General features: G+C 44.0%; 1 protein-coding gene across 10 annotated transcripts in view; it reads left to right on the plus strand.

The window, feature by feature from the left end:
• Positions 1-23,779, plus strand: part of satb1b (SATB homeobox 1b) — a 65,000-nt gene extending 41,221 nt beyond the window's left edge. For all 10 annotated transcript variants that reach the window (XM_061049872.1, XM_061049877.1, XM_061049880.1 and 7 more), the window contains 3 exons: positions 374-529; positions 18,130-18,339; positions 21,229-23,779. In XM_061049872.1, coding sequence (XP_060905855.1) covers positions 374-529; positions 18,130-18,339; positions 21,229-21,843 — 981 coding nt within the window. In that variant the 3' untranslated portion in view covers positions 21,844-23,779. The remainder of the gene's footprint in view (positions 1-373; positions 530-18,129; positions 18,340-21,228) is intronic.
• Positions 23,780-23,992: the final 213 nt, after the last annotated feature.

Here is a 23,992-nt window from a genome sequence, read left to right on the forward strand (position 1 = left end):
CGAGCATTTTCATGTTTGGGAAGCAGGACATTTAAATCTGAGCAGCCTGTGAATTTATCCTTCAAGTCTAAGGCTGGTGTTTGCATTTTTTTTTTTATCAGTGTGAAGAAAAGATGTTTTTTCAGTATTTAAAGAACGCCAATTTACAGTTTATCAAGAGGGAGAAAGAGCCTTTGAGCGTGTGTTGAAGCAATTTTTTTGTACAGATCACAGATATACAGTCTTAGCTGTATAATCAAATCTCCCTACAGTGACTCAGTCCACGCACACACGCAGAATTCAGAGTATTTAAGGTTTAATTTTAAAATACGTTCGGATTTTTTTGTGCAGGAATGTTTTAATTTCCTTCCTCTTTTCACCTTCTTCAATCAAGGTGAAACCGCAGCCTCTGCCCAGCGAATGGAACGGCAAGACAGAGAGCTGCATCCTCAACATCAACTCCACCATCTACGACGAGATCCAGCAGGAGATGAAGAGGGCCAAAGTTTCCCAGGCGCTGTTTGCAAAGGTTGCCGCCTCAAAGAGCCAGGTATTAAAACACACACACACACACACACGACAGGAGACACACACAAAAAGAGTCCTAATCCTGATTCAATATCCAAAATCTGGTGCGCGAAATCTCTCTCTTGTCGAAGAAAGATTTCACTCTCTTGCACCTCTTCTGGTTCAGAAGCAGCCAAATGTAAATGCAGTTCATCATTTCAAAAGATTTGTATTTGTATAGTTGTTCCTACAACAGTTTGAAGTGTGCCATGAATCCAAAACTGAAATTCTAAAAATGCAGAAATACTCGCTCGACGTCTCCAAACACAGGAATCACTAATGGAAAGTAATGAGACCCCCTTCAGTCCGGTTCATGTCCAATAAAGCAGATCTTTGACCCGAGAAGCATCTGGTGCTCTTGAACTCTTAACACATGAGGCCAAAGAAACAAACATTTAAAGAGTAAAGGGTTTTCAGCACTAGATAAAGTTCACAAAGTATTCATTCAGTGAAAGGTATGGAGGTAGAAATCCTCTCACCGGGGTTGCAAAATTTGCCTCGGAGCAATCACTGCGATGATTTATCACCATAATGACACATCCTCTTTATTGTGGGTTTGGATTTGAGCAGTCGACACTGTTTCGACACCAAACAAACCTGTTTATATTAGCTCTGCTCGGTAAGACGATGGGGCCCCTGTTATCTTCTCCCAGAGAGCAGGGCGCTCACACAATGCCAGCCTGTGTGTGGTGGAAACAGCCCCAGTTTAACTCTTTATTAAAAGTCATTTGAAAAATGGAGCACTAAGGAGTTATTATTAAAGGTTTTCCAGCGTCTGTCGGAGGCAGAGTTGGGAAAATTTCCACAATTGTGCTTGATGAGGAAGATGGGGGGTGGAGGGAAATAGATCACCAAGGGCGGAATAATCTGGAAATATCTGCAAAGGCTTTATTTTTTTCTTGCTGATTAGGATGATTATACCCCCAGATAGCTTTGTTTTACCAAATTGCAGTTTGATGCACAAACCACTGTTTTTGTTAAGGAGTTCAAAGACTCCTTGGAAGGATGGAGAAAGAGAAAGGGGGGAGAGCGCGTCTTTTTCTGCTCGGATTGAAGGTTTGTCTGGGAACAGGGTTGCCTTTTCCACTTTACACCCATCGTTGTGTCTTGCCCCCTCTACCTCTCCCGTTTCTCCCCCGATTTCTGCCTCTCTTTCACGTTCCATTCATGGCAGGCGGGTGTGAATGTGAATTGAACAGCAGATAAGAAGTGTGCTAATTATGCCTGTGAAAGGGGGCCTGGGAGAGCACTTATCTCTGGCTCCATCTCGTAATGGGCGCTCCCCGGGCAGCTGGTCTCCCCCCTTTGCTACCCAGCCGGCATCACCAAAGCTACCAGCCCCGCCAGGCCGGGCTCGTTCCTCCCCATCAGGACCCCTGAACCCCTAAAATCAGAGACAGGCCCCCATGCTTTAAAAAATATATATTTTAAAACCGCAGCATTCGACTCAGATCTCGTAGTTTTACCTGAGATTTTAGTTTTGAGCTAACAATGCTACAGTTTTAGTTTCCGAATTGTCGTGCCAGAATCGAATCAGTCGAACAACATGGCTGGAAATATCAAATGTTTTTATTTTTGTCATACTATAGAAGAAGAGCCCTGACAATTCCCAGTCAAATAATCCATTCCATCGTCATGAATATTCCTTCATCTTCTTTATTAGAAGTCTTTTTGTAAGATTTCTTCTTTGTTTTTAATTTGTAGTTTAAATTCATCTTAAATAAATAATCATGAATTAAGATTGGATAAAATGTTCTGTGAGCTCACAGAGGGGACAGTTCACCTCCCACATTACATTACTAAGACTGTCATAAAGTACATCAGACTTTAAGAACACAGAATAAATAAACAATTTATAAAAATACAATGGCAGGATTTTGAAGGTGAGGTTGAGCTGGTTTTATGGCGCCTGGTATCAGACGTCACTTGTTAAAAACAGACGGTCAAATATATTTTAATAAAATTTAATTCCAGGTTTTTTTTCTTCTTTTTCCAAATTTGTTCCACAGCCAGACATAAAGAAACATTTACTTCATGTAACCGGAACATTTTTATCTGGAGAGGACATTTTCTCCAGGGTACCGTGTGTTGAGTGTGCTCATTGTTAATTGTTAAAGAGCTGGCTATAGGTTGAATCAGCCAGCCAGGAAGAACAGCAAAATGTATATTTAAACGTTGTGTTGTAAGCGACAGCTGAAACCCGGAGAGGTTTGCAGCTTTACAGGAAGAAAATAACCCCCTACCCAAGCCTCGGGTAGAGCGCCATGCCAGCAGAGACTGGAGGTAGGGAGAGCAGTGTGGATGTGGATGGTGATGAGAATGGAGGATGGGCAGGACTGGCAGGATGCCCATATGGGGTCCAGGGAAATAATCGTAGGGGGAGGGTGGAGGAGAGGCCTCATCACCAGAGGCTGGCACTGACGGTCCTGTCAGCTCGGTGTGCTGTTCAACTTCTGCCTCTTTAGCTCTGTTAAGGATTTCCCAGCATGCTTACACAAGCGCAGGGTCAGGAGAGAGTTTGGTGTTAATGTGTGCTCTGTAGTGGTTCCTGTTTATTTGTGTACAGTGCGTTTGGCTGATTCACATTGAGATAACGTTTAAAAAAAATAAAAGGGGGAAGGGGATTAGCCGAGGAGACGTGAAAGGAGAAAAAAGAGATGTGGAGTCGACTGAGGTCAAAGGCGGTGTTTGTCCTCTGGGTGAGGGGAAGCGGTAAACAGGAGTTTAGCGATTGGTTCATGCTCCACTGAGTGTGTGTGTGTACTGTATAGAGATGTGTGTTAGCTTCTCTGTGCATCAAACTGGGTTTTCTGCTCAGGCACATTTGAATGTGTGGTGTTTGGGGGGGTTTTCCTGGAACGCAGCCATCCTGTCCTCTCTTAGGGCTCGTAACCACAGCAGGCCTCTGCCACCCCTTAACTGCCCCCCCCCTCCCCCCCCCTCTCACATACTCAATGTTGCATTTCAATCACTCTTTTACTGCCATATATTCAGAGTAGTAACTCTAGAGCAGTGAATCTTACCAAAGCAATATGACTTCATCAGATAAAAGGTCTCTATTCACTTTGAGTATTTTCTCAGTGATCAATAATGCACTTCTTATTTTTAAGGTCAATTTCTCTGAATACATATATTATTCTCGGTCCATTCCTTCATAATTCAAGCCAATCAATCGCCCCGAGACTGTTCCACCTCCGATTTAGCTTGAGGTGACGTCAGACTCGGAGAAAAACATCTGCGCACAACTGGTTCCGATCCAGCGATGACACTGCCAGGAGCAGCTTCATCCACCAAACAGCCTCCTTTTTTTTTTTTTTTAAATTTTAGCTTGCAGAGGTGTGAGCTATGATATGGATAGCCTGGAGTTGATGTCAACATTATTATCCGGCTCAGTTGGGGCTAGAGCGCTCTCTAGCAATCGACTGTGCTTTGTTTTCATTCACGCTAACAGGGGAGGCTTGCTGTGTTGGCTAGCCTGGCAGAGAGGGCGGCTCATGTTCAGTTGAGCGATGGGAGGTTAGCCGAGGGGGGTAGGAGGGGGTAGGGTGGGAGAGGGTTGGGGGCATTCCTTTGACACGACTTTTATGTCCGAACATCCCCGACACTTCCTGAGAGGAAACGCGTAGACGGGTTGGAATCAGAGTCCCTGCTGTCATAAAACAAGCACCCCGGGAGCCGTGCGCACCGCAGGGCTCAAAGCCCTCCGACTCCTCAATGACCAGAAGAGTACAGAACTCCAGCACCGCCACCAACACCGCCCTCGCTCCCCGTCTCTCTCTCGCTCGCTCACTCTCCCCTGGAAGAGGCTACGCTAATTAGCCAGGCTCTAATGAGACAGAATGGCACTGATCTGGTCCGCCGCTGCGCCACCGGGGGGGCCAGGCAAGGGGGGGGGGGGGGGGGGGGCTGGTGCAGTAGGGGGGGAGAGGGGAGAGCGAGAGGGGGGGGGGAGGAGGTTGGTGTATGCCATCTGTCACCCTGCACCCGCCTGGCACAGCGGTCCCTGGAGTGGAGGGTGAGGGAAGGGGCGGGGGGGGGGGGGGTGAGTGCAGTGTTGGTCTGGAGAGGTGGGGGAATGGGTGGAGGTGGGTGGAGGTGGGTGGGGACACTGATCAGAGTAGGAAGGGAGGGTGACAGAGTGACTGGAATAGCTGCTTCCTTCATGTTTTGTAAATTAGTATTTCCTGTGAGGGGCTGAATCTGCCCGGTGGTCCAACATGGCCGGTGGTGCTGTGAATGATTTATTTTATTTTATTTTTTATTTTTTTTTAAATCTCTGATATTTGGCAAATGACCAACACACACACACACACACACACACACACACACACACACACACACACACACACACTCACACTCACACTCACACCACTTGTATCACTCTGCTCTATCCAATGGCTGCGGAACAAGAGGGGCAGATGGCTGACCTTTCGGTGTCTGTTTCTAGATTGTGACCGTTCAGAGGTTTGTCTGTTACGGAGATGCCACTCGGGGTCAGCGTGTTGGTCGCCATGTTCTGCATGAAGAGTTGTCTAATGGTATTAAATGACATCCAACGAAGGGAATGTACATTATCAGATTCATTTTTAATATAAATACTGAGGGCTGTTTGTCGCTGCAGCAAAGTGCACCTTTCACACGTTTTACATTCTTGGCAGGGTCAAGATGTCTTCTTTTTTTTTTTTTTTTTTTTTTCCCACTCGCAGCTCTCCACTAATTCCTTTCACTCAAATTAGGCAGATCAGAACAAGTTTGTCTCAGCCTCTTGGGATCTCAGAGGGCCGTGACTGTTTATTAATTGATTTATTTATTTATCTCCAGTGCCTGCTTGGTTATTAGGTTGCCATGGGAAACAGGCAAGGCCAGATCCTCTCTATTATTAAAGACACAATTTCTTGAACTGGAGACCCAGCTGTCTGAATAATTAATTTAGCGAATGAATTATCTTGCAAACGGTAAGTCTTCCCACCCTCTGAAATGAGCCTTTCTCTTATTGTTTAATGGACAGTGGAATTCCCACCAGCCAGTTTTTTTTTTTTTTTCCTCTCCCCGCTTCCCGTTTCATCGAACCCTCCTCCTCTAAGCAGGAGCCCCGGGTCTCACTGAGCATGCCCGGAGCACTTTGTGTCTCCCCTGCCATCGCTCTCACTTACGCCTTACATGCCACCTCTCACCCCATCTGTCTCCAATCGCACAACCCACTCCCTCCTCTTCGACTTCCTCCCACTCTGCAGTCCAAACCAGGAATCTGGCCCGACTGTCAGGAGTCCAAATTGCGTCTTCGTCATCACCTCTAATGCATTATTGTATGACTAATGCTTCCTACTGTGGAGCAGGTGTTGGACGTGCTAACACAGGTAACTAGCAAAAAGGCTAGTAGTTAATTATCCCTCATTCAGTGAAAAGTTTTAATGCATTAAGTAGTGCTTAGTAGTAACCCTTTTTATCTTTATCTCCTGCTAGCTTGTTAGCAAATGCTGCCATTGCCCCAGTGACAGGCAGAGCGTTTTGCTATCTCTTTCTTTGCTACAAATGTTCGCTAGCTAACCCTCTCCCACTGTCTCCACTTCTCCTGACAGACCACACAGGGCTTGTTCTGAGGCCCATTCTCGCTAATCTGATCAGGCAGGCAAATACGCCGGGAAAAGCGCTTTAATGATCCCCCTAATTACCTCAAGTCAATACCAACTGTATTATTAGACTCGGGGAAAATATTCCATTAGGGTGCCCCCCGTGGGAGTCCCCCCTGTGCGCGCTGATGTCACGCGCCGCGCGCCCCCTACGCTTGTAATTAATTTTATTTACACACTCAGGAATGCACAAGGTCGCACCTGCAGCCCGGAGCCGCCCGACTCGGCCCGCCTAATCAGATCTGTCATAATTATCATTCTGCATGCTTCTGACACACGCCGGGAAATATTTCAATTTAACTACAGCCACTAGCTCCGGCAGATGCAGTCTGAGAGAGAGAGAGAGAGAGAGAGTGTGTCTGTGTGCACACAGGAGTGTGTGTGTGGAGCTGAGTGAGGGGGAATTGCATGGGGAGATATTAGGACTATCCAAGTGCTCATGCTGGTGCTTGTGTGCTTCATTTCTCCCTCCCTCTCTCTCTCTCTCTCTCTCTCTCTCTCTCCATCTTTCACAATCTCCTCTCGGCCCTTTTCTCTCTTTCTAAGAGAGGCTGACTCCATCCTCATCACTCCGCCCACATTAGAGTCACTCGCCTTACAATATGCTGCGTAAAAAGAAACCTGAACGGAGACATATACAAGTTCCCTTTATAAGCACACTGTAAAGATCTTGTGTTTACTATGTCTGCGCCTCTATCATATTCCATTTATAAGAGTAAGATTAATTTCTAAGTTTAGTAAGACACACAGCCATAGCCCTGAATAAACAACTTCTATTTCAGATCCCTTTTTGGGGATGCATTTGTTCACTTTCATTACCGTCTAAAGCAAACTTGTAGACCTATTAAGAACAGTTATTTAACTGACACAGACAATTTGCAGGTTCTGTGCTATTTCAATCCCTAATTCAATAAGATCAGTCATGATTTATCAGCCTAATTACGCTTTGATATTAGCAATTAAATCCCAGCTTTGAATTAAATATCAATCAAGCTCTTATAATTGGTGGAATCAGACTCCATGTAGGTACTTTGTGTGTTTTGTAATGTTACCGCCATCGCTGTTTATCTCTAGTTCATCTTCTCCGTGTTTGTTGTCTTCTGTGCATTCATCCTCCATCTGCCTCGGCAGTATTGAACAAAAATTACAAACAAGAGGTAAATTTGTGGTGGGAGAACAGTGTTTGAACATTCAGTGTGCTGTGCAGACAACGCTAGTACCCAAATATCAGCCCACCACCAGGCTAAACTAGATTATGGTGCAATTTCGACAATACTAATATTTGATACAAAGAGGCGCGTGTATTGTAGCATCATCAGTGACTCCATTTTCAGCCATTTTGTACACAGAAACAATCTGAAGTGCTTTAGTGCAGAAAGAGAAAAGCAATCTCTCTGAAATGTGATATGGGACGATTTTTAAAGTGAAATTTGATGTTCTTATGAATTAAAATATGACGCCTGTTGATATTTTCATCATCTATGAGATCACACCCAGAGCTTTTCCAAGCCAACGTTTCAAATGGTTGTTTGTCTAAAGCCTCTTAAATTAAACATTCACCGCTTCTCTTTGTGATTTGGGATAGTGATGAGGAGTCTGTGGGCTTTGAACTGTTGGTCGGACGAGAGAAAAAAAAAACCTCAATATGAAGATGTCACTTCTGGCTCTGGGGTCCGTTTTGATCAGGATCACAGTTGCATTTGGAAACATTATAATAAAGTAAGTGTTATTTGAAGTCGTGTGAGATGAAGATCTTGCTGCAGAAAGAACAGAGTGTGCAGTAAAAAAAAAAAAAACTGTATCCCCACAGATGTTTAATGTGCTCCATTGTAGATGGACCGGTCATTTGCCGTTGGCTATTCTTTATGCTCCATCTGTCTCTATTTGGTTGTTTGAAAATTCCCCCGCACACTTTATCGGTTTGTGAACCATGACGTAAACTGTCACACAGAGCTGCTCAGTATTGTTTCAGGGAGCAAGTGCTGACACAGAGAGAGAGGGCCATTTCCTGCATAGTCATGCCTCGCGTCCACAATGTGTGTCGTGTTAGCTGTCAGTCTGTTATTGTTGTCGACTCGCTTATTGTATCCGGAGAGGTCGCGACCCCTCTTTAGAAAAAGTCCCCTGTTTGGCGACGGCTCCTCCGCGCCCGAGCTCCATTAGATATGAATTGTTTGGGCGTGCAGGAGATTCAGACTGGCAAATTTCTCTCCTGCAGCTCAGCCACTGACATCCTCACAAAAGAGGAACAGTGACACAATCTGGCAACCGCAAATCTGGACAGCTTCCACTTTGACGAGACATCAGAGTCATTCGACGTGATTTAATAACGCAAACAAAAAAAAATATATATTTCTTTTTTTAAAGGCAAGTTTCAAATGATGATTCAGTTTTTAATCTTCAAAAGCCATCCTTAAGAGAGCAGCAGCTTCACGACGGGTACATATGAGAACTAGAAATTTCATCATCCATTACTGTGGTCGTAAATCCCGGCGTCCTCGGGGCCTATCTGTCATTTCAGAGAGAAGTCCGTTTGATCCGTCTGTTTTGTAGAAAGCGTTCACGACCACCATGTGAATTGAAATCAGACGGAAAGGTTATAAAAAAAGATGCAAAGATTCAACTCTTTGATTAAAATATGGTGAGCTGCATCATCATACCAGAGGAATGAAGTCGTTTATTTTTAGAAATATGTTAATTGACTTTATCTGTCGCTGATTGTTATTCTCTAAAGCAGCATGTGAGATACTGGATGCCTTTAGACTCCCTGTGGGGTTCAGTGATATGGTCAGAAAGTTGACCTTTTGACCCAAAGGTCAACACCAAGGATGGATTTAGCTTCTGCATTTAACTGTCCCCCTTACATTGTACTTCTCAAGGACTTCGTTTACATCAGTACATAAAGGGGATGGGGTTGGGAAATATGGCCAAAAAATGTCATCACCATATTTTGTTTGTATAGAAATGAATATCTGTATGTCTTACAGAATCTATTTTGATGATGATGACAGTTTGAGGAGTATCCTGATGATGGCTGTAGCCCGATGTAATCAGAAAGTTAATTGGTTTGGTTTTAAAATGTTGTTTATTAACACACCCTCAAATTGTATTTTACACATTTTTATGGCTATATTCTTTATTGTACACAAAGATTATTTAAATTTGTTTAACAGTTTAAGGTTGGGCCGGCGAATCTTTTGGTGTCTCACGATTTGATTCAGAATCTATTTTCAATTCAAACCTATTCTTGATTCATTGATTCATGGATTCAAAGTCTATTTTTGAATTAGTACAAACTTCAGGATCTACTCCAGTCATCTGTCAGACTGGCTGAATCTCTTGCTGCTCCATTTGGCATTCTACTGAGTTAAAGAGCTAGCATTAGCACTTAGCAGGGAGTGACTGATTAGCCCCAAAAAAATAAGCGATTTTTGGAAGTTATTAATCAATTTAAAATCTCACAAGATAAGAATCAAATGTATTTCCCCACCTCTAGTTTAACGTTGTGGCTGCAGTCTGGACTGCAGTGAACATAAGCTCAGCTTGTTTCTAGGAGCTAAATTAGTTTTTAAGTTAGGATTTCTTCAGTACTCATGGTGAGGTTAAAACAAGGGACCAGTTTGCCAGTGGACCAGGAGGTCTTCTCTCAATAAAGGGGATTAAAAAAAGAACTGAAAACACTAAATGAAGCAGTTTTTGATTGCATATCAGTGTCCCTTACATTTTTCAGTTGAAACATGAAGTCTGATGAAAAGGCCTCTTACCAATCTGCAACTGGCATCAATACATTTGACGTCTTGTTGCAATTTTTTGACAGTTTCCAACTTTTTTTTAAAGGAAATCGGAGCTCTTAATTTCCCCTTTAGAAATCACAACTAGTCTAAGAAATGCTTAGGAAGTGGGCGTGTACTCCTGTGTGTAAATCACATGGAGAAAAAAGAGAAATTAAAACATACAAGGCTCTTTCTTTGTAGTCATTTGGCTGTTTAACTCTTTCATGTTGTGCAAAGAATGCCTTAAGTTTGTATTGTTAGCTTTGCATTTAAGTGCGGCCCAAGTTGAGAGCGTTGTGTCGTCAAGCCCGAGGTGACTTCATGTGGTGGTCACTTTATAAACACAACAAAAAGGCTCAGTGATCTTCTTTTGGGTAAAGCTAAATAAACGAGTAGTTTGTGACGTAGCTCAGCCGTCTCCAGCAGGAACCTTCTCCTCATTCTCGCCCTGAGTGAATAAGAGACACACAAACACGATTACTTCGGGTACATAATGAATGCACATGTCAGTAATCTTCCCCTCTCCCACTGCAAGACACATTAGCATGTTAAGATCTTGCTAGCAGTCATTTTTCTGTGTGTGCAAACCTTGCCCTCGCATTGATGATTTCCTTATCAAGTCGTCAATGAAAGGATAAAAACATGATTACTTCTGGTATGTAATGAATACACAACATTAGCATGCAGCGCTGCAGAGGGGGCTACGATAATCAAAGGGTAAAAAAAATCCAACCATGAAACATGAAATATTTCCTCCTCTTTGAGCGTTTAAGACGGAGCGAGCAGAACACCTCCATAGAGGAGCGCACACTTGGATTCACACTTGTCCTTTTTATTAAGAATAGACCTTTTTCCAGCGTCCTTATCGAGCACTTCATACGATGAGATCTCGCCGTGGCTGCAGCCTTTAGCGACATGCTGTGTGAACGCTAAGGAAGTAATGAAATAAAGACGCTAATAGAGAAACAAAAAGGACTTTGTGGTGTGGGTGTCGTTCTGTGAGGATACAATGTGTGTTTCACTTTATTTTTGGCACATCATTCCAGTGTTTCCAATTGTCACTGCGGTTCAAATAAGGCCACTGACCCCATTTCCATGGCCCTATCTTCCCCACATTATGCCAAAGATTATTTATACAGCCACCCAGAACTGTTCTATTTGCATATAGAGACTTAAACCCCCCCCCCCCCCCCTCCCAAAAAAATAAAAAAAAAACAATCTGGCCATGAATTGTGCAGTCAATTATTGCTTATTGTTGCGGGAGGTTCGCATATGCCCGAGCATCCGGGGCCGTTTTCGACACTCCTCTGTCGTCAGCAGACGGGGCGTCCACCACAGCTAATGTTTTTACAACACAGGCACACGTTTAACTCGCAGGAGCGACCGCGCACGTGCAGCCGCCAGTTTGGCGTGCTCTGGGTGAGGGAGGAGAGGCCCACGTTATCGGCTGCATTTATCTGCATGGCGTTGTCTGCCAGTGCTGGGCCTCCGCCAGGTTCAAGGAGGAGGAAAGACAATAATGCATTGTCTTCCTTCACTTTTTTCGCTCTCTCCCTTGTTCAGACACAGAAGAGGGTTGTCTGGCTGCCTCCCGAAACAGACAGCCACAACAATGGCCACAATCATTTTTCCATCTGAGATTTTTTCTCTCTCTCTCGTTTTTTTTTTTTTATTTCTCTGATGTGTCATCTTGGCCTTTTGTGTCCAAATGGTCTAAATCCAAATTGTTCTTAATGCACTCGCTTATTCTGTTCCTGTGGTTGAAAGTGAGGCCTTATTTTTGTTCGGGCGGTAATCCGAGGAAGAGGGGCGGGGGGGGGGGGGGGGGGGGGGAACCGGAATGGCAAATTGATGGACATCTGTTGGCTTATTTTATTAATTTATTTTTGCAGTGGCCGAGGTCAGCCTGATGGGACTGATAACAAGCAAATGAGATTAGAGGGAAGGTGTTGGCCGAGCCGTGTGACAGCCCTCTCTGTCTGTCTCTCTGTTTTTGAGTCTGTCTCAAAGCTGAGCCAGTTGTTGATTCACGCTCCTCTGAGCCTCCATGTTTTGGGGGGGATTTTTACAGTGGTGGTTTGGTGGTGTAAGGGTGAACGGGTGGGTGTTTTTTGAGCGGTGAATACCACGCTGTTCTCTGACAGAGCAGGCCTATGCTCTTATTGGCAGCTTGTGACTGCAGCACTCACATACACAGTATACCACACCGCATAGCTGGATGAATCTCGCGCATGAATTCAACTATTGTGTTCAGGGAGGAAAATATTTTTATCCCAACACCGGGTTGCTATTTATACCGAGGTTATACAATAGGCTGCTGAAGAGTTTATTACCCTTTTAATTTGCCACCTTATGACCCCAGAGCACCACGAGCCTCTGGTCAGATCTGCGTCGGTTGTAAACACAAGAAAAGGCAAAAGGCTGCGGCTTCTTGATTGCCAGCCCCGTTTGTCTGAAACTAATTAATAATTAAGAAATGATGACCTGGAGGCAACAGATTATTGTGCAATATTGTCGCAGGTGTGTGCCAACATGGAAACATAATCCCAGGCCTGTGTGTATTTATTGCTCCAATGAGCCTGTTCGCTGCATCTGTGAGTTCAACTGAGAGATATCGAATTCAGCGTGGAAGTTCGGTTTTACAAGGCAGTGGTTCTCAACTGGAGGGTCGGGACCCTAAAGTGGGTCGGGGAGCCGTTTTCAGGGAGTCACGACTGGAAGGAAAAAAAAAAAATGACGCGCTCTTAAACATGCTGGTTTTGGCTCCTTCTCTTTTTTTCTGTCACATGTTTTGTGCCATCTGAGGTACAAACTGCACTATTTTTTCAGTCAAGAAATCTGATTGGTTGAAAAAAATATCAGAAATTTGGGTCATCATTTTCAGGAAGGAGTTGGTGTTGGGTCCTTCGGGTAGACCGGTTGAGAACCACTGAGCTAAGGTGATGTAGGTTAGGAAAATGTAGGCTGTGGCCAATTCTGGACCCACTGAAAGCGGCTCCACGACCCACTTTTGGGTCCCCGCCCATCAGTTCAGAACCACTGCCTAGAAATGGTTTAAATTGTCTTGAATGTGTAGGAAACATGAATTCCATCATGCTTTCTGAATGAAGAAAGAGTTGATGTGACATACCAGGTAGTGAACGCTGACATTGCTGCGTCATCGTATTGATTTCTTCAGGTGCACACCGATACAGCAGCGACTTATCTTGACCTTTAGATGCTGTCGTCTTCATTCTTTCTCAGATATGTATTTGTGTAAGCTGTGTGTTGTCTTTCTCTCTCACCAGACACAAAGCTAAATCCTGTTAAAATCATTTCTCCCGTAATGATCTTAATTAGGCTTGAAAAATATATCCATTATCAATGACTCATCAGGGTGTTCTTATAATTAATCTATTAATGGTCTAGAAATAGCCAAAAAAAAAAAACCCAACCCAATCATTTTAATTTCCAATGAATCTTCATCGCTGACTGATTTTCTGTCTGTAAGAAGTAGTTAGAGAAGCGCATCAGAACTTTGTGAATCTGAGGGGAGCCGTCAAAGTCTTCACTGAAGACACTGAAACGAGGGAAGTCTTTGCATATTCTTCATGTTAGTGGATTCAATAAATCACTAACTGTGTGGTTTGGTGTGAACGTGTGGGACTCGTCCATTAGAGGTGGGGGAAAAAATCGATACGCACATTTTGCGGTGCGATATTATATCGATTAATGGCAGCCAAGTATTTTGATTATATTAATAGCAAATATGCTTTTTACATTTTTAATTGCTGCAGGGGTTGCACGATGCATTTTGAACAAGTTGCATTGTTGTTATTGTGAAAATAATATGCAGTTCAGAAAGTTCTCTTTCTAAAAGGAAATGTTAGCAATAAAGTCGCCAAACTACAATATGTTTCTAGTGAAAATCAGACCATATGGGAACATTTTTCTATATCACATTAACAAAAATACAAGTCCTAGTCACCTAATAATCTGTAACGACTTGTTTTTAATTACTAAAAGAAAAAGGCCAAATGCATTTTCAACATTCAGGGGCCGAAAGGTTGCTGACTTATTTGAAAAAATTCAGACGCTGCTCTCTGTTTTTCAGCTTTAAGGTAAAATTATGACCGAAGATCTGAAGTTTTTTTTTTTTAATGACCGAGCGCTACGGCTACTATGGAGCGCTGGTAGTCTGGTGATTAGTGCGCTTGCCACATGCACAGAGGCTGTAGTCCCTCCATGCGGGTGACCCCGGGTTCAAATCCGACCTGTGTCTCTCTGTGTTTCTGATATCCCACATCATTAGTTATCGGAGGAGTTTGATCTTGTCCCCTCTGGTCGGAGGTTCAGGCTGCACAGAGCCAAGAGCAACACATACAAACACAAACGTCTGATATTCCCTGTGGGATTAAAGCTCTTCTTATTGTTGAAATCATGACCACACTTTCCAGCATTCCCCGCTCTCTCTCTTTCTCCCTGAATCCTGACTCTGTCCTCTGTCCAATCTCTGAAATAAAGGCAAAAATAAATAAATAAATAAACCTTGGTTTGCAGTACGAGTGAGTGAAAGTCTGACACTTTTCCTGCAGAAGCTCGAGTGGTGCTGAAACCCGATGTGTGTGCTGTTAGTCTGTGTTTGGCCCAGAAGCGGGCCTGCGCTGAACTACCTGTTCTGTTTATTTATAGAGAGCCCTTAATGATCTCCAACACAACAGGCGAGCACACTGCATTGAAGAGCCCTAGATTTTTTTGTTTTCTGTACCGTTGTTGGAACACTTTAGCGGGAAGGGGCAGCAAGTTCCATGATCCAATCAAGAGCAGTTGGTGCTTGTCAGCTGCGGTGGAGAGGCTCGACAAATTACATTAAACAATAAGGGGGGGAAAAACAGATTTGCAGCAGTATGGTAATGTTGAACGGGAAGGTTGAACATATTATCTCTTTGATTAAGTAACTCGTACTAAGAGATATTGATAGATAAGTAAGTTTCACATCAAATTAATTCCATGCTGCTTTAAATTGCTGATTCCCCTTTTTTTTTTTCTTCTTCTTAGAAACAAGGAGTCAAACAGCTAACTTCTCCCACTCTCTCTCTCTCTCTCTCTCTCTCTCTCTCTCTCTCTCTCTCTCTCTCTCTGTTTGTCTCCATCTCCTCCCTTTATCCCCACTGCCGCTGCCTGGCCTGTGGAAGCAATGCAATTAGACAAACACAAACAGAGCTCTTGAAACTGCCACGGAAAAATGCTGACTGTCCACTGGCCACAGTGCTGGCCGGGAGCGGAGCTAACTGCTGTTTGACGTGCATCACATAAAAAGCGATTAGCGAGCGTTCGTTTCTTCTTCCTCCTCCTCCTCCTCCTTCTTCTTCTTCTTCTTCTTCTGTAAAAGCTCGTCGTCAGCCCCCGAAGCTGTCGACACTAACGGCGGTAAAGTGAAACAGCCCCAACAAAACTAACATTCCCACTTGTGAACTAATAAACTCTCTGTACTTTATTTCATCAAATGGACTTCCTGGCATTGAAATGGAGTTCACGTCGTGCCTTTGTTTGATTGGCTCTGCTACTTTGGGTTTAATCCTGCTGGTTTGGGGAGTGTTTGAGTTGGATTACTCCATCGCTGGGCCGGGGTACTGTTTCTCTGGCTTTGACAAGATGGTGTGTGGTGGTTTGTGTGCGTCTGTTTGTGTGTTTTTTGTTTTGTGGTGTGTGTGTGTGTGTGTGTGTGTGTGTGTGTGTGTGTGTGTGTGTGTGTTCTCCCTCACTACCGAATCAGCTGAAACCACAGACAGCCCAACTGGAGCGCCGTCCAAATCCCTCTGCATGCAAATTAAAAACGCAACAATAAACGTGGCAAAGGAACAAGGTGGGCACGCAGGCTTTATGGCCTCTCTCTCGCTCTCTCTCTCTCTCTCTCTGCCGCTGTCTCCCCCTCTCGGCTTCCTCCAAAACCCCTCCTGGGTTTGATGTGGCTTATGGGAGGAGTTGGAACAGGGGACAACCAAACTGCTGAGTTATCTCTTGCATGCAGTGTGGCGGCGTGGCTCTGCCCTCCGTGTGTGTGTGTGTGTGTGTGTCTGTGTGCGGACAGGCAGCGCGGTGTAATCCTGTGGAAATGAAAGGTGCTGCCGCGCACTGGCCGGGAGATTACAGCGCCGCTCTGTCACGCTGCCAGGACAGACTACCCGGCTGTGAGAGTAGCCCTCCGTAACACACACACACACACACCTCGCCGTGTTTCCTCCTCGCTGGTTTCACTCGCAGGCCGTCCTTCCTCCTTCCTCCACTCTTGTCCCTTTACAACTCTCTCGTCGATTCACTCGTCCCTCGCTCTCTCACCCACACAGCACTGCAGAGTGTCATTTCCCTCTCTCTCTCTCTCTCTCTCTTACTCACACACTCTCACACTCTTTGACACACACGCCCGCTGAGGTTGAGGTCATCGTGTTGGAGCCTCGGAGGCCACGTCACTCGACCCCCTGCAGAGCCCTGCTGTCCGCCTGTGCGGCCCTCAGATTGTCACGATGAGCAAACAAACACAGAATGGAATCTCTGCAGTCGAGAAGTTTCTGTTTCCATCACTCCAGAACATTTCAAATATTCTCTCTTTGATTTATGAGTTGATGAGTTTATACTCTTGGAAAAACTTTTAGGATATACATCCCAGATTAGGAATAAATAAGGACAAAGAAATAAAGTTGGAATCTAATATTTTCATAACTGAATAATGTGACATTTATTTTATAACTCATTTAATCATTTTGTTTATGAAATCAGAGGAAAATGTTTGAAATACAAATTTTAATTTAAAAGAAACTACAGTGACATTTTTAAAATCACTGGTTCTGTTCAATCAAAAATCTAAAAATCAAATCAAATAAATGATTTATCTTCTAATATTTCAACATCAGCTGGAGAGAGATACTCTTCAGAATTATTCCCTCATGTTTTTGTTAAACTAATTGTCGACGACCTCATTGTTCCTTCTTGTTTTTTTAATCAACATGATAGAAGAGGAAATATGTATTTTATTTATATATTTTTATATTTCACTTCAGACCTTTTAATGAAGATTTTTTTTTTAAAAAGACACAGGAGAGAGCAACACTGATGGAAAACAACCAAGAAAAAGACAAAAATCACTGCTGGAGAAAAGTGACTCTGGAATATTTCTGTTGGAAAATGAAAAATAAAAGTCTATAGTGCTGCTGGAAAGTGCAGCCATGATTTCAACAATTTGAAGAGCATTAATCGCACATATAGGAACATAAATGAAAGCTTGTATGGGTTGCTCTTGTGCTGAATGTCCTTTAAATTTTCTTTATCTGGGTTTTCAGCACTAGGCCTTCATCAGTGTACCTGCAGCCTGAACCTCCGACCAGAGGGGACAAGAACAAACTCCTCACATAACTGATGATGATGGAAATAGAGCCACAATTTCATATTCATGTGTTGGACTGATATTTGATCTGACACTAGAAATAAGTCTGAAGAAACATCAAAACTCAGATTGACTTTAATCCAAACTGGATTCAGATCTGGTATTTATTTAAAGGTTCTGACATTCAGTCAACAAAGCCTCTGACAGGATCCTTACCTTTGCCCCTCGGTGATGTCGTTCAGCTCTGCAGCTTGAGTTCATGCACTCTGAGTCACAGTCAGGTGACGCCTCTTTACGCCTTTTTTTTTTCTTTTTTTTTATCGATCCAATAAAGCCTCTCTGTTTGTGTGAGTGTCCCGCGCTGCTCCTCTGCTCTGTCTTTCATGGCCCTCTGCTGGAGCGTTTCAAACATGGGAGTCACTCCGCCGCCTCCCGAGGGAGCTGCTCAGTATGCGAGCGAGTCTCTCCTCCTCGCGTTAAGTTGTTCCTCCCTGCTGTGCTGCTTGACCTTGGCTAATTCACATCTTTATATCGTGAGCTGTGACAGAAAAAACACACAGTCACTGCAGGAGCAGCAGCGATGAGACATGGACTCTGTGTGTGTGTGTGTGTGTGTGTGTGTGTGTCTCTCTGTGTTTTGATTATTATTATCGAAGTCCTGGAAAAAGCCTTTTTATGTGTTATTTGTTTCTCTTTGTAGGAAGGCCTCGATAAATCTGTTTGATGGTGTGATCCAGTCGTCTCATTTTGAGTGTAAAGACGTCCCTTTACTGATCTTTTCTCCCTCTCTCCCTGTGTCTCTCTCTCTCTCTCCCCCCAGGGCTGGCTCTGCGAGCTGCTCCGTTGGAAGGAGGATCCCTCTCCAGAGAACCGGACGCTCTGGGAGAACCTCTCCATGATCCGCCGCTTCCTGAGCCTGGCCCAGGTGGAACGTGACGCCATTTACGAGCAGGAGAGCAGCGCCGGGCAGCAGCAGCACCACAACGAGCGGCCGTCCCACCTCATGCACATCACCGCCGACCAGCTACAGGTGAGAACAAGGACGGCAAAGAGCCCTCGCCGTGCACACGCTTATCATCACGTCGCATCACACGCTTCAGCTGAGACGGGAAATGTTTCATGGATTCAGACATTTCCTAAAATAATCTGTGTGTGTGTGTGTGTGCGTGTGTGCGTGTGTGTGTGTGTGTGTGTGTGTGTGTGTGTGTGTGTGTGTGTGTGTGTGTGTGTGTGTGTGTGTGTGTGTGTGTGTGTGTGTGTGGGGCTGTGTCTGTGTCTGTGTGTGTGTGTGTGTGTGTGAAATCATCCTAATTTAAACAAAACTAAACTTCACATTTGCTGTGAAGTAAAAGAAAATGACCTCAGAGGATTTTTCAGCTCTGTTTTTTTTGCCAAATGTCCAGAATCAAAAGGCCCAGCGTGGCTCAATAGTCCGCAGATGGTGATACAGGAGTGATCGTCTGTTTCAATCACAACATACACTATTTAAATCAAACACTGTGGACAAGCTCAGAACAAGACATGGGGTCAGGACTACACTTTAACATACACATGCAACAACAAATATCTGAAAAAGATGGATAAATAAGTTAAACAACAACAAGATTCAAGATTTGTATTTGTCACATGCTCATACAGATGTGCAGTGAAATGTAAAGACTGCTCCGCAGGATGCACCACAATCTACACGGTATCACTTCCACATATCAAGAACTTTAACAACTGATCTTTACCCGAGCTAAGAAGATTGTTTGATTCAGGCGCCGGTAGCTTAGTGGTTGGTGCACACGCCCCATGTACAGAGGCTTATGTCCTCTAGAGCGGACGGCCTGGGTTCGAATCCAACCTGTGGCTCCTTTCTTGCATGTCATTCCCCACTCTCTCTCTCTCTCTCTCTCTCTCTCTCTCTCTCCACAGTTTCTGACTCAATCCACTCTCCTAAATCTCTAAACATCTCTAAATAAAATCATAAAAAGCCGAACAGTTCAACTTGGGAAAAAACAAAAGATTTGATGAAATAAAATTAAATAAATCTGCAACTTTATTGACAACCAGTTAATCTCTGAGTCGTCTGAAAATGTGCTCGTTACACAGAGTACACAGGGGTAAATTTGCTGGTTCCTTTTTTTTGTTTTAAAGGGTTTTTTTGGGGCTTTTTCTGCATTTATTGGAGAGATGATGGAAATCAGGGAGAGAGAGAGAGAGAGAGAGAGAGAGAGAGAGAGAGAGTGGGGTAGACATGCAGGAAAGGAGCCACAGGCCGCCCGCCTGGAGGACCAAAGCCTCCGTACGTGGGGCGCACGCACTAACCACTGCTACACCAGCACCCCGCTGCTTCCTTTTTCCTTTTTCCCTCATGATAAAAATATTTCTGTACTGATGATGATCATCATGTCTTAAACTCTACATTATCAGTGTAGAAAGTAACCAGGGAATAAACTGGGAATCAAACTAGCTGTTTGTTATTTGAAACCTGAGTTCATGGTGACGGCTTCACAGACGACCTTCAAACTCACAAACAAAAAAGTGACAAAGTGAAATACCTTCAAACATTAATTTAATTCTTCGTTACATTTCCTGGAACTTTTTTGTAAACAACTCTCCCGGCGGCTTTTTTATGAACTTTGTTTGATTAGATGTTCTGTTTTTTTTTTTTTTTTCTGTGGAAACTGTTTTCAGAGATATCATGAACCTGAACTTCTTTGTAGAAATACAAAAAAACAGCTGGGAGATAAATAGGAAGACTTACAGGCATGGTTAAAGGTTCACATGTCTTAATGAAGTACAATAATGATTCCATTAAAAGACCCAACCACGGCTGAGTACTTGATTAGATATTTGGTGACTTGGAGACGTGGCCAGAGATTTACAAAGGCTGCTTGTTACACGATTAAAAAAAAAAAAAAAAAAAAAGGTAATAAGGCGTCTCCCAGCTGCAGATATGGAATGAGGGGCATTCTGTGAGCACTCTGCCTGCAGACAGTACTAGTCGTAGATTGATCAAACAGGATCATTTCTGATTTAATGGACAGTTTTACTCTGCTCATAAGAGACGAGTGTTAAAATATTTTGTGCTGCTCCCCTCACTAACGCCACACATTAGCCAAATCATCTCACATTTGCTCAACCAGAAGTATCATCGCTGCGTATATTGGTACAGTAAAAAAATCACATCTCTGGGTGCATTTATGCAGCTGGCAAACAAGAGTCGCTGCAAAGTGCTGTTTTGCAAAACTTCATTATGAAACACCTATTGGACGGCGTCTGACTCAGGAATGAAAATAAAAGAGCACCCATTCTGCGGGGTCAATGGGGACCGTGAGTTGCCCACTCACTCCCTCTCTAACCACACAATGAGACATTTTTACGAGTAACGTGTCATGTGTTTACACTAACGGGACTCTGCCGGCCCAGTGAAGGCCATCGATAGCATTCTCACACTGCGGCAAATCAGCCAGACCATCGCGGTCCACAATTGTACAAGGGGAGCTTGTTTATCAGTTTCTGGCAATAGAGCCTGATAAGCAGCAGAGGCCATAATAGAGAGGCCAGTTTCCCACTGTGTGTAGGGCGGATTGTGTCTCTCCGGTTCGTGTGTGTGTGTGTGTGTGTGTCTGGTGTATATCCCCACAATGAGAGGCACAATCTCTCACTACCAAAAAAGGAGGAAAAAAAAAAAGTCATATCTGCAGAGCTGATTACATTCAATGAGATGTTACATGGAAAATTCCTTCAGCCAAGTGCCTGTTCTACACAGCGGGCCCGTTTTTCCTCACAACTCAATTGATTTTAATGAAAGGCCTTATTAAGGCGCCGATAAGTGTTAACATCTGATAACATCCCCGTCTCCTTTCTCTCTCTCTCTCTCTCTCTCTCTCTCTCTCTCTCCCCCCCCCCTTTTTTTTTTTTCCCACTGCAGGCTCAGCTACCCCAGTCTCAGCAGCAGCACCAGCCCTCCCTGTCCCTCCAGCACCCCTCCCAACCCCTTTTGTCCCAGCAGCCTTTGCAGCAGCAGCAGCCCACCACAGGCCCTCGGTTGCCGCCTCGCCAGCCCTCCACCGCCTCTCCCGCCGAGACGGAGGACGAGGGCAGCCGGGGAGGGAGCATCAAGGCTCGCACCGTCGGAGGGAAGATCTCGCTGGAGGCTCTGGGCATCCTGCAGAGCTTCATCCAGGACGTGGGTCTGTACCCGGACGAGGAGGCCATCCACACCCTGTCGGCCCAGCTGGACCTGCCCAAGCTCACCATCATTAAGTTCTTCCAGAACCAGCGCTTCTACGTCAATCACCCAGCCAAGGCGCTCAAGGAGCCCAATAACAACAACAACAGCTCTGTGGCGACCACCAACACCAGCAGCAGCAGCAGCTCCGCCTTCGAGGAGGAGCTGACGGACTTCAGGGAGAGCGGAGAGCTGCTGAAGGAGCTGGAGGAGAACACGCAGACCAACAGCACCATCTTCTCCATCAAGATCGAGGAGCATCTGAGCCGAGGAGCCGAGGCCCAGGCCGAGATAGAACACGAGGCCAAGGAGTAGACTCTCCCCGTCTTCACACGCGCCGAGAGTTTTCATGTGAACACAGACAGACTAGTGACTGTGCTAAATGTAACGCTCGGGCCCCCCACACAGAACCACCACACCGCAAATCAAGAAAAGTAGTGTTTTTAATGAAAACAGCTCCTGGACTGTTCGGAGGAGTGTTTATATATATCTGTAACAGACTGACAGGCTATGTGGAGGGAGCGTTCACACACTGGAGAGCCCATTTCAGACTCAAGTACTACTTTTTGGATTTTGTAAAACTTGTATTATTCACTGTAAAGACTGATGCATCATTTAAATAATCTGCACAAAAAATTATTCTAAGTATGTTGCCGTGGATATTTGCTGACTGCACTCAATGTCTGTTGTTTTACACTGACTTACTTTATCTTTTTTGAGCTACTGATTCTATTTAAAAAGACAAAAAAGCCCCCCCCCCCCCTCCTCCTGGAGTTTGTCAGGACTTTGATAGGTGTTTACGTATGTGATGTTTAACTGGATTTTTTCAAGAAAAAAAAAAAAAATGAAATCGAGGACCAAGTGGTTGACAAGGCCTTAATCATGAGGTATGGCGTGCGGCGCCTGCTGGCGGAGGAGTTCTTCTTTTAAAGAGCGCGTCATGTGATTCTGAATCAAACTCTGGAACGCGATCGCCCCCGCCCGCCTGCCAGCCCAGGTGCATCTCCGAGAACAGCTCAGTCTTTACATATTATTTGTTAGGGAGGAAATATAAATATATATATATAGACATTATATTGTAACTGTAAAAAAAAAAAATACAGTCTTAAAGAAACTATGCCAACAAATGCCTTGTACTATACGGCACTGCCGATGTTAGATTATTTTGCAAAACCTTTGTCACTGTAACTTTCTGAATTTGCCACACACAGTTAGAAATGTGAATTCTCCACCATGTTTTTTATGTTGTCTGACATTATTTATTTGCAGTTCATGCAGTGTTTCCGATGTAATTACTTCCTTTTTTTTTTTTTTTTTTTACGTTTCTTATGTAGAGCTTTCTTTTTTCTTTCTTTTTTTTTAACTCCACCCGTTCTGTTTTCTATTTATAAATGTGATTTTTCGATGGGCAGTAAAAACAAAAAGTGTCTTAAACGTTTTAAATGGACAAATGTGCTTTAAAGGTTGCCTATTAAAAAAAAAAAAAAGTGCTGTACGTCAACCAACTCATGCTACAAGCTTCACAATTAATGTTGTATGCAATTTTTACTATCATGCAAATAAGCTTAGGTAAAATGACTAACCTATAGAACACCTTAGAGAGAAAAACATATGCAATCTGTGTGAAAATCGATGTCTGCGATGTGTCTTCCTTTGGTTAACGATCCAATTCAAAAAGCTATTCCTGTATAAATCTCCTGTATAAAAGTGTTTCTTTTTTATGAGTTGATTTCAATGAGAACACCAGTTATTTTGTTACGACTGACTGTTTTATAAGTGTTTCTCGGTTCATTTCTGCAGAAAAATGTTCTAACTAGAAGTGGTTATTGATTGTTAATTACACAATTAAACTGTTTGTATTGTACCACACATTTCTCGGCGTTAACTTGACCAGACTCTTTTGACGGGTGGAGCTAGACCCCCCCCCCCCTCTTCTGCAGACGAAAAAGATGATGTGAAATGTTTTTAATCGACTCCACGTCTGAGCCGTTCAGCTGCAGCCACTGAACACAGTATTTGTAATAAGTGTAAAAAAAATATCACATCTTATGAATCGTTGATTGTTTATGATTGTAAATATATTTGAATTTTGTGCAAGAGCTCGGTGTACGAATCAGCGTTCTGTCGTGCCTCTTCCTCTCAAAGCGACTGTACCGGAGCTCTCCTTCTTCTACTACTGCTGAGTGTATCTGACGCACCTGTGAAACCTGAAATCAATAAACGGAAGGTGTGAACACCTGTAACAGCGACAGCCCTCTGCAGGGAGTTCATAGATATGAAACAGCACAGGTGTCCTGACCTGGCTGTGAACCCCAGGTGAGGCCAGGTGTCTGCACCTTTAGGAAATTAGCCTCACCTGTTAACACCCTGCGATATGTGCCAGCCTATGTTGGCTGGCGTTCCCTTGATGTTCTGCTCTTTTTTTTCTTCTTTTTTTTCATGAATAAAAAGCCAGAGTGTAACA

The sequence above is a fragment of the Labrus mixtus genome, chromosome 11 (assembly GCF_963584025.1).
Source record: "Labrus mixtus chromosome 11, fLabMix1.1, whole genome shotgun sequence".
NCBI classification, from domain to species: Eukaryota; Metazoa; Chordata; class Actinopteri; order Labriformes; family Labridae; genus Labrus; species Labrus mixtus.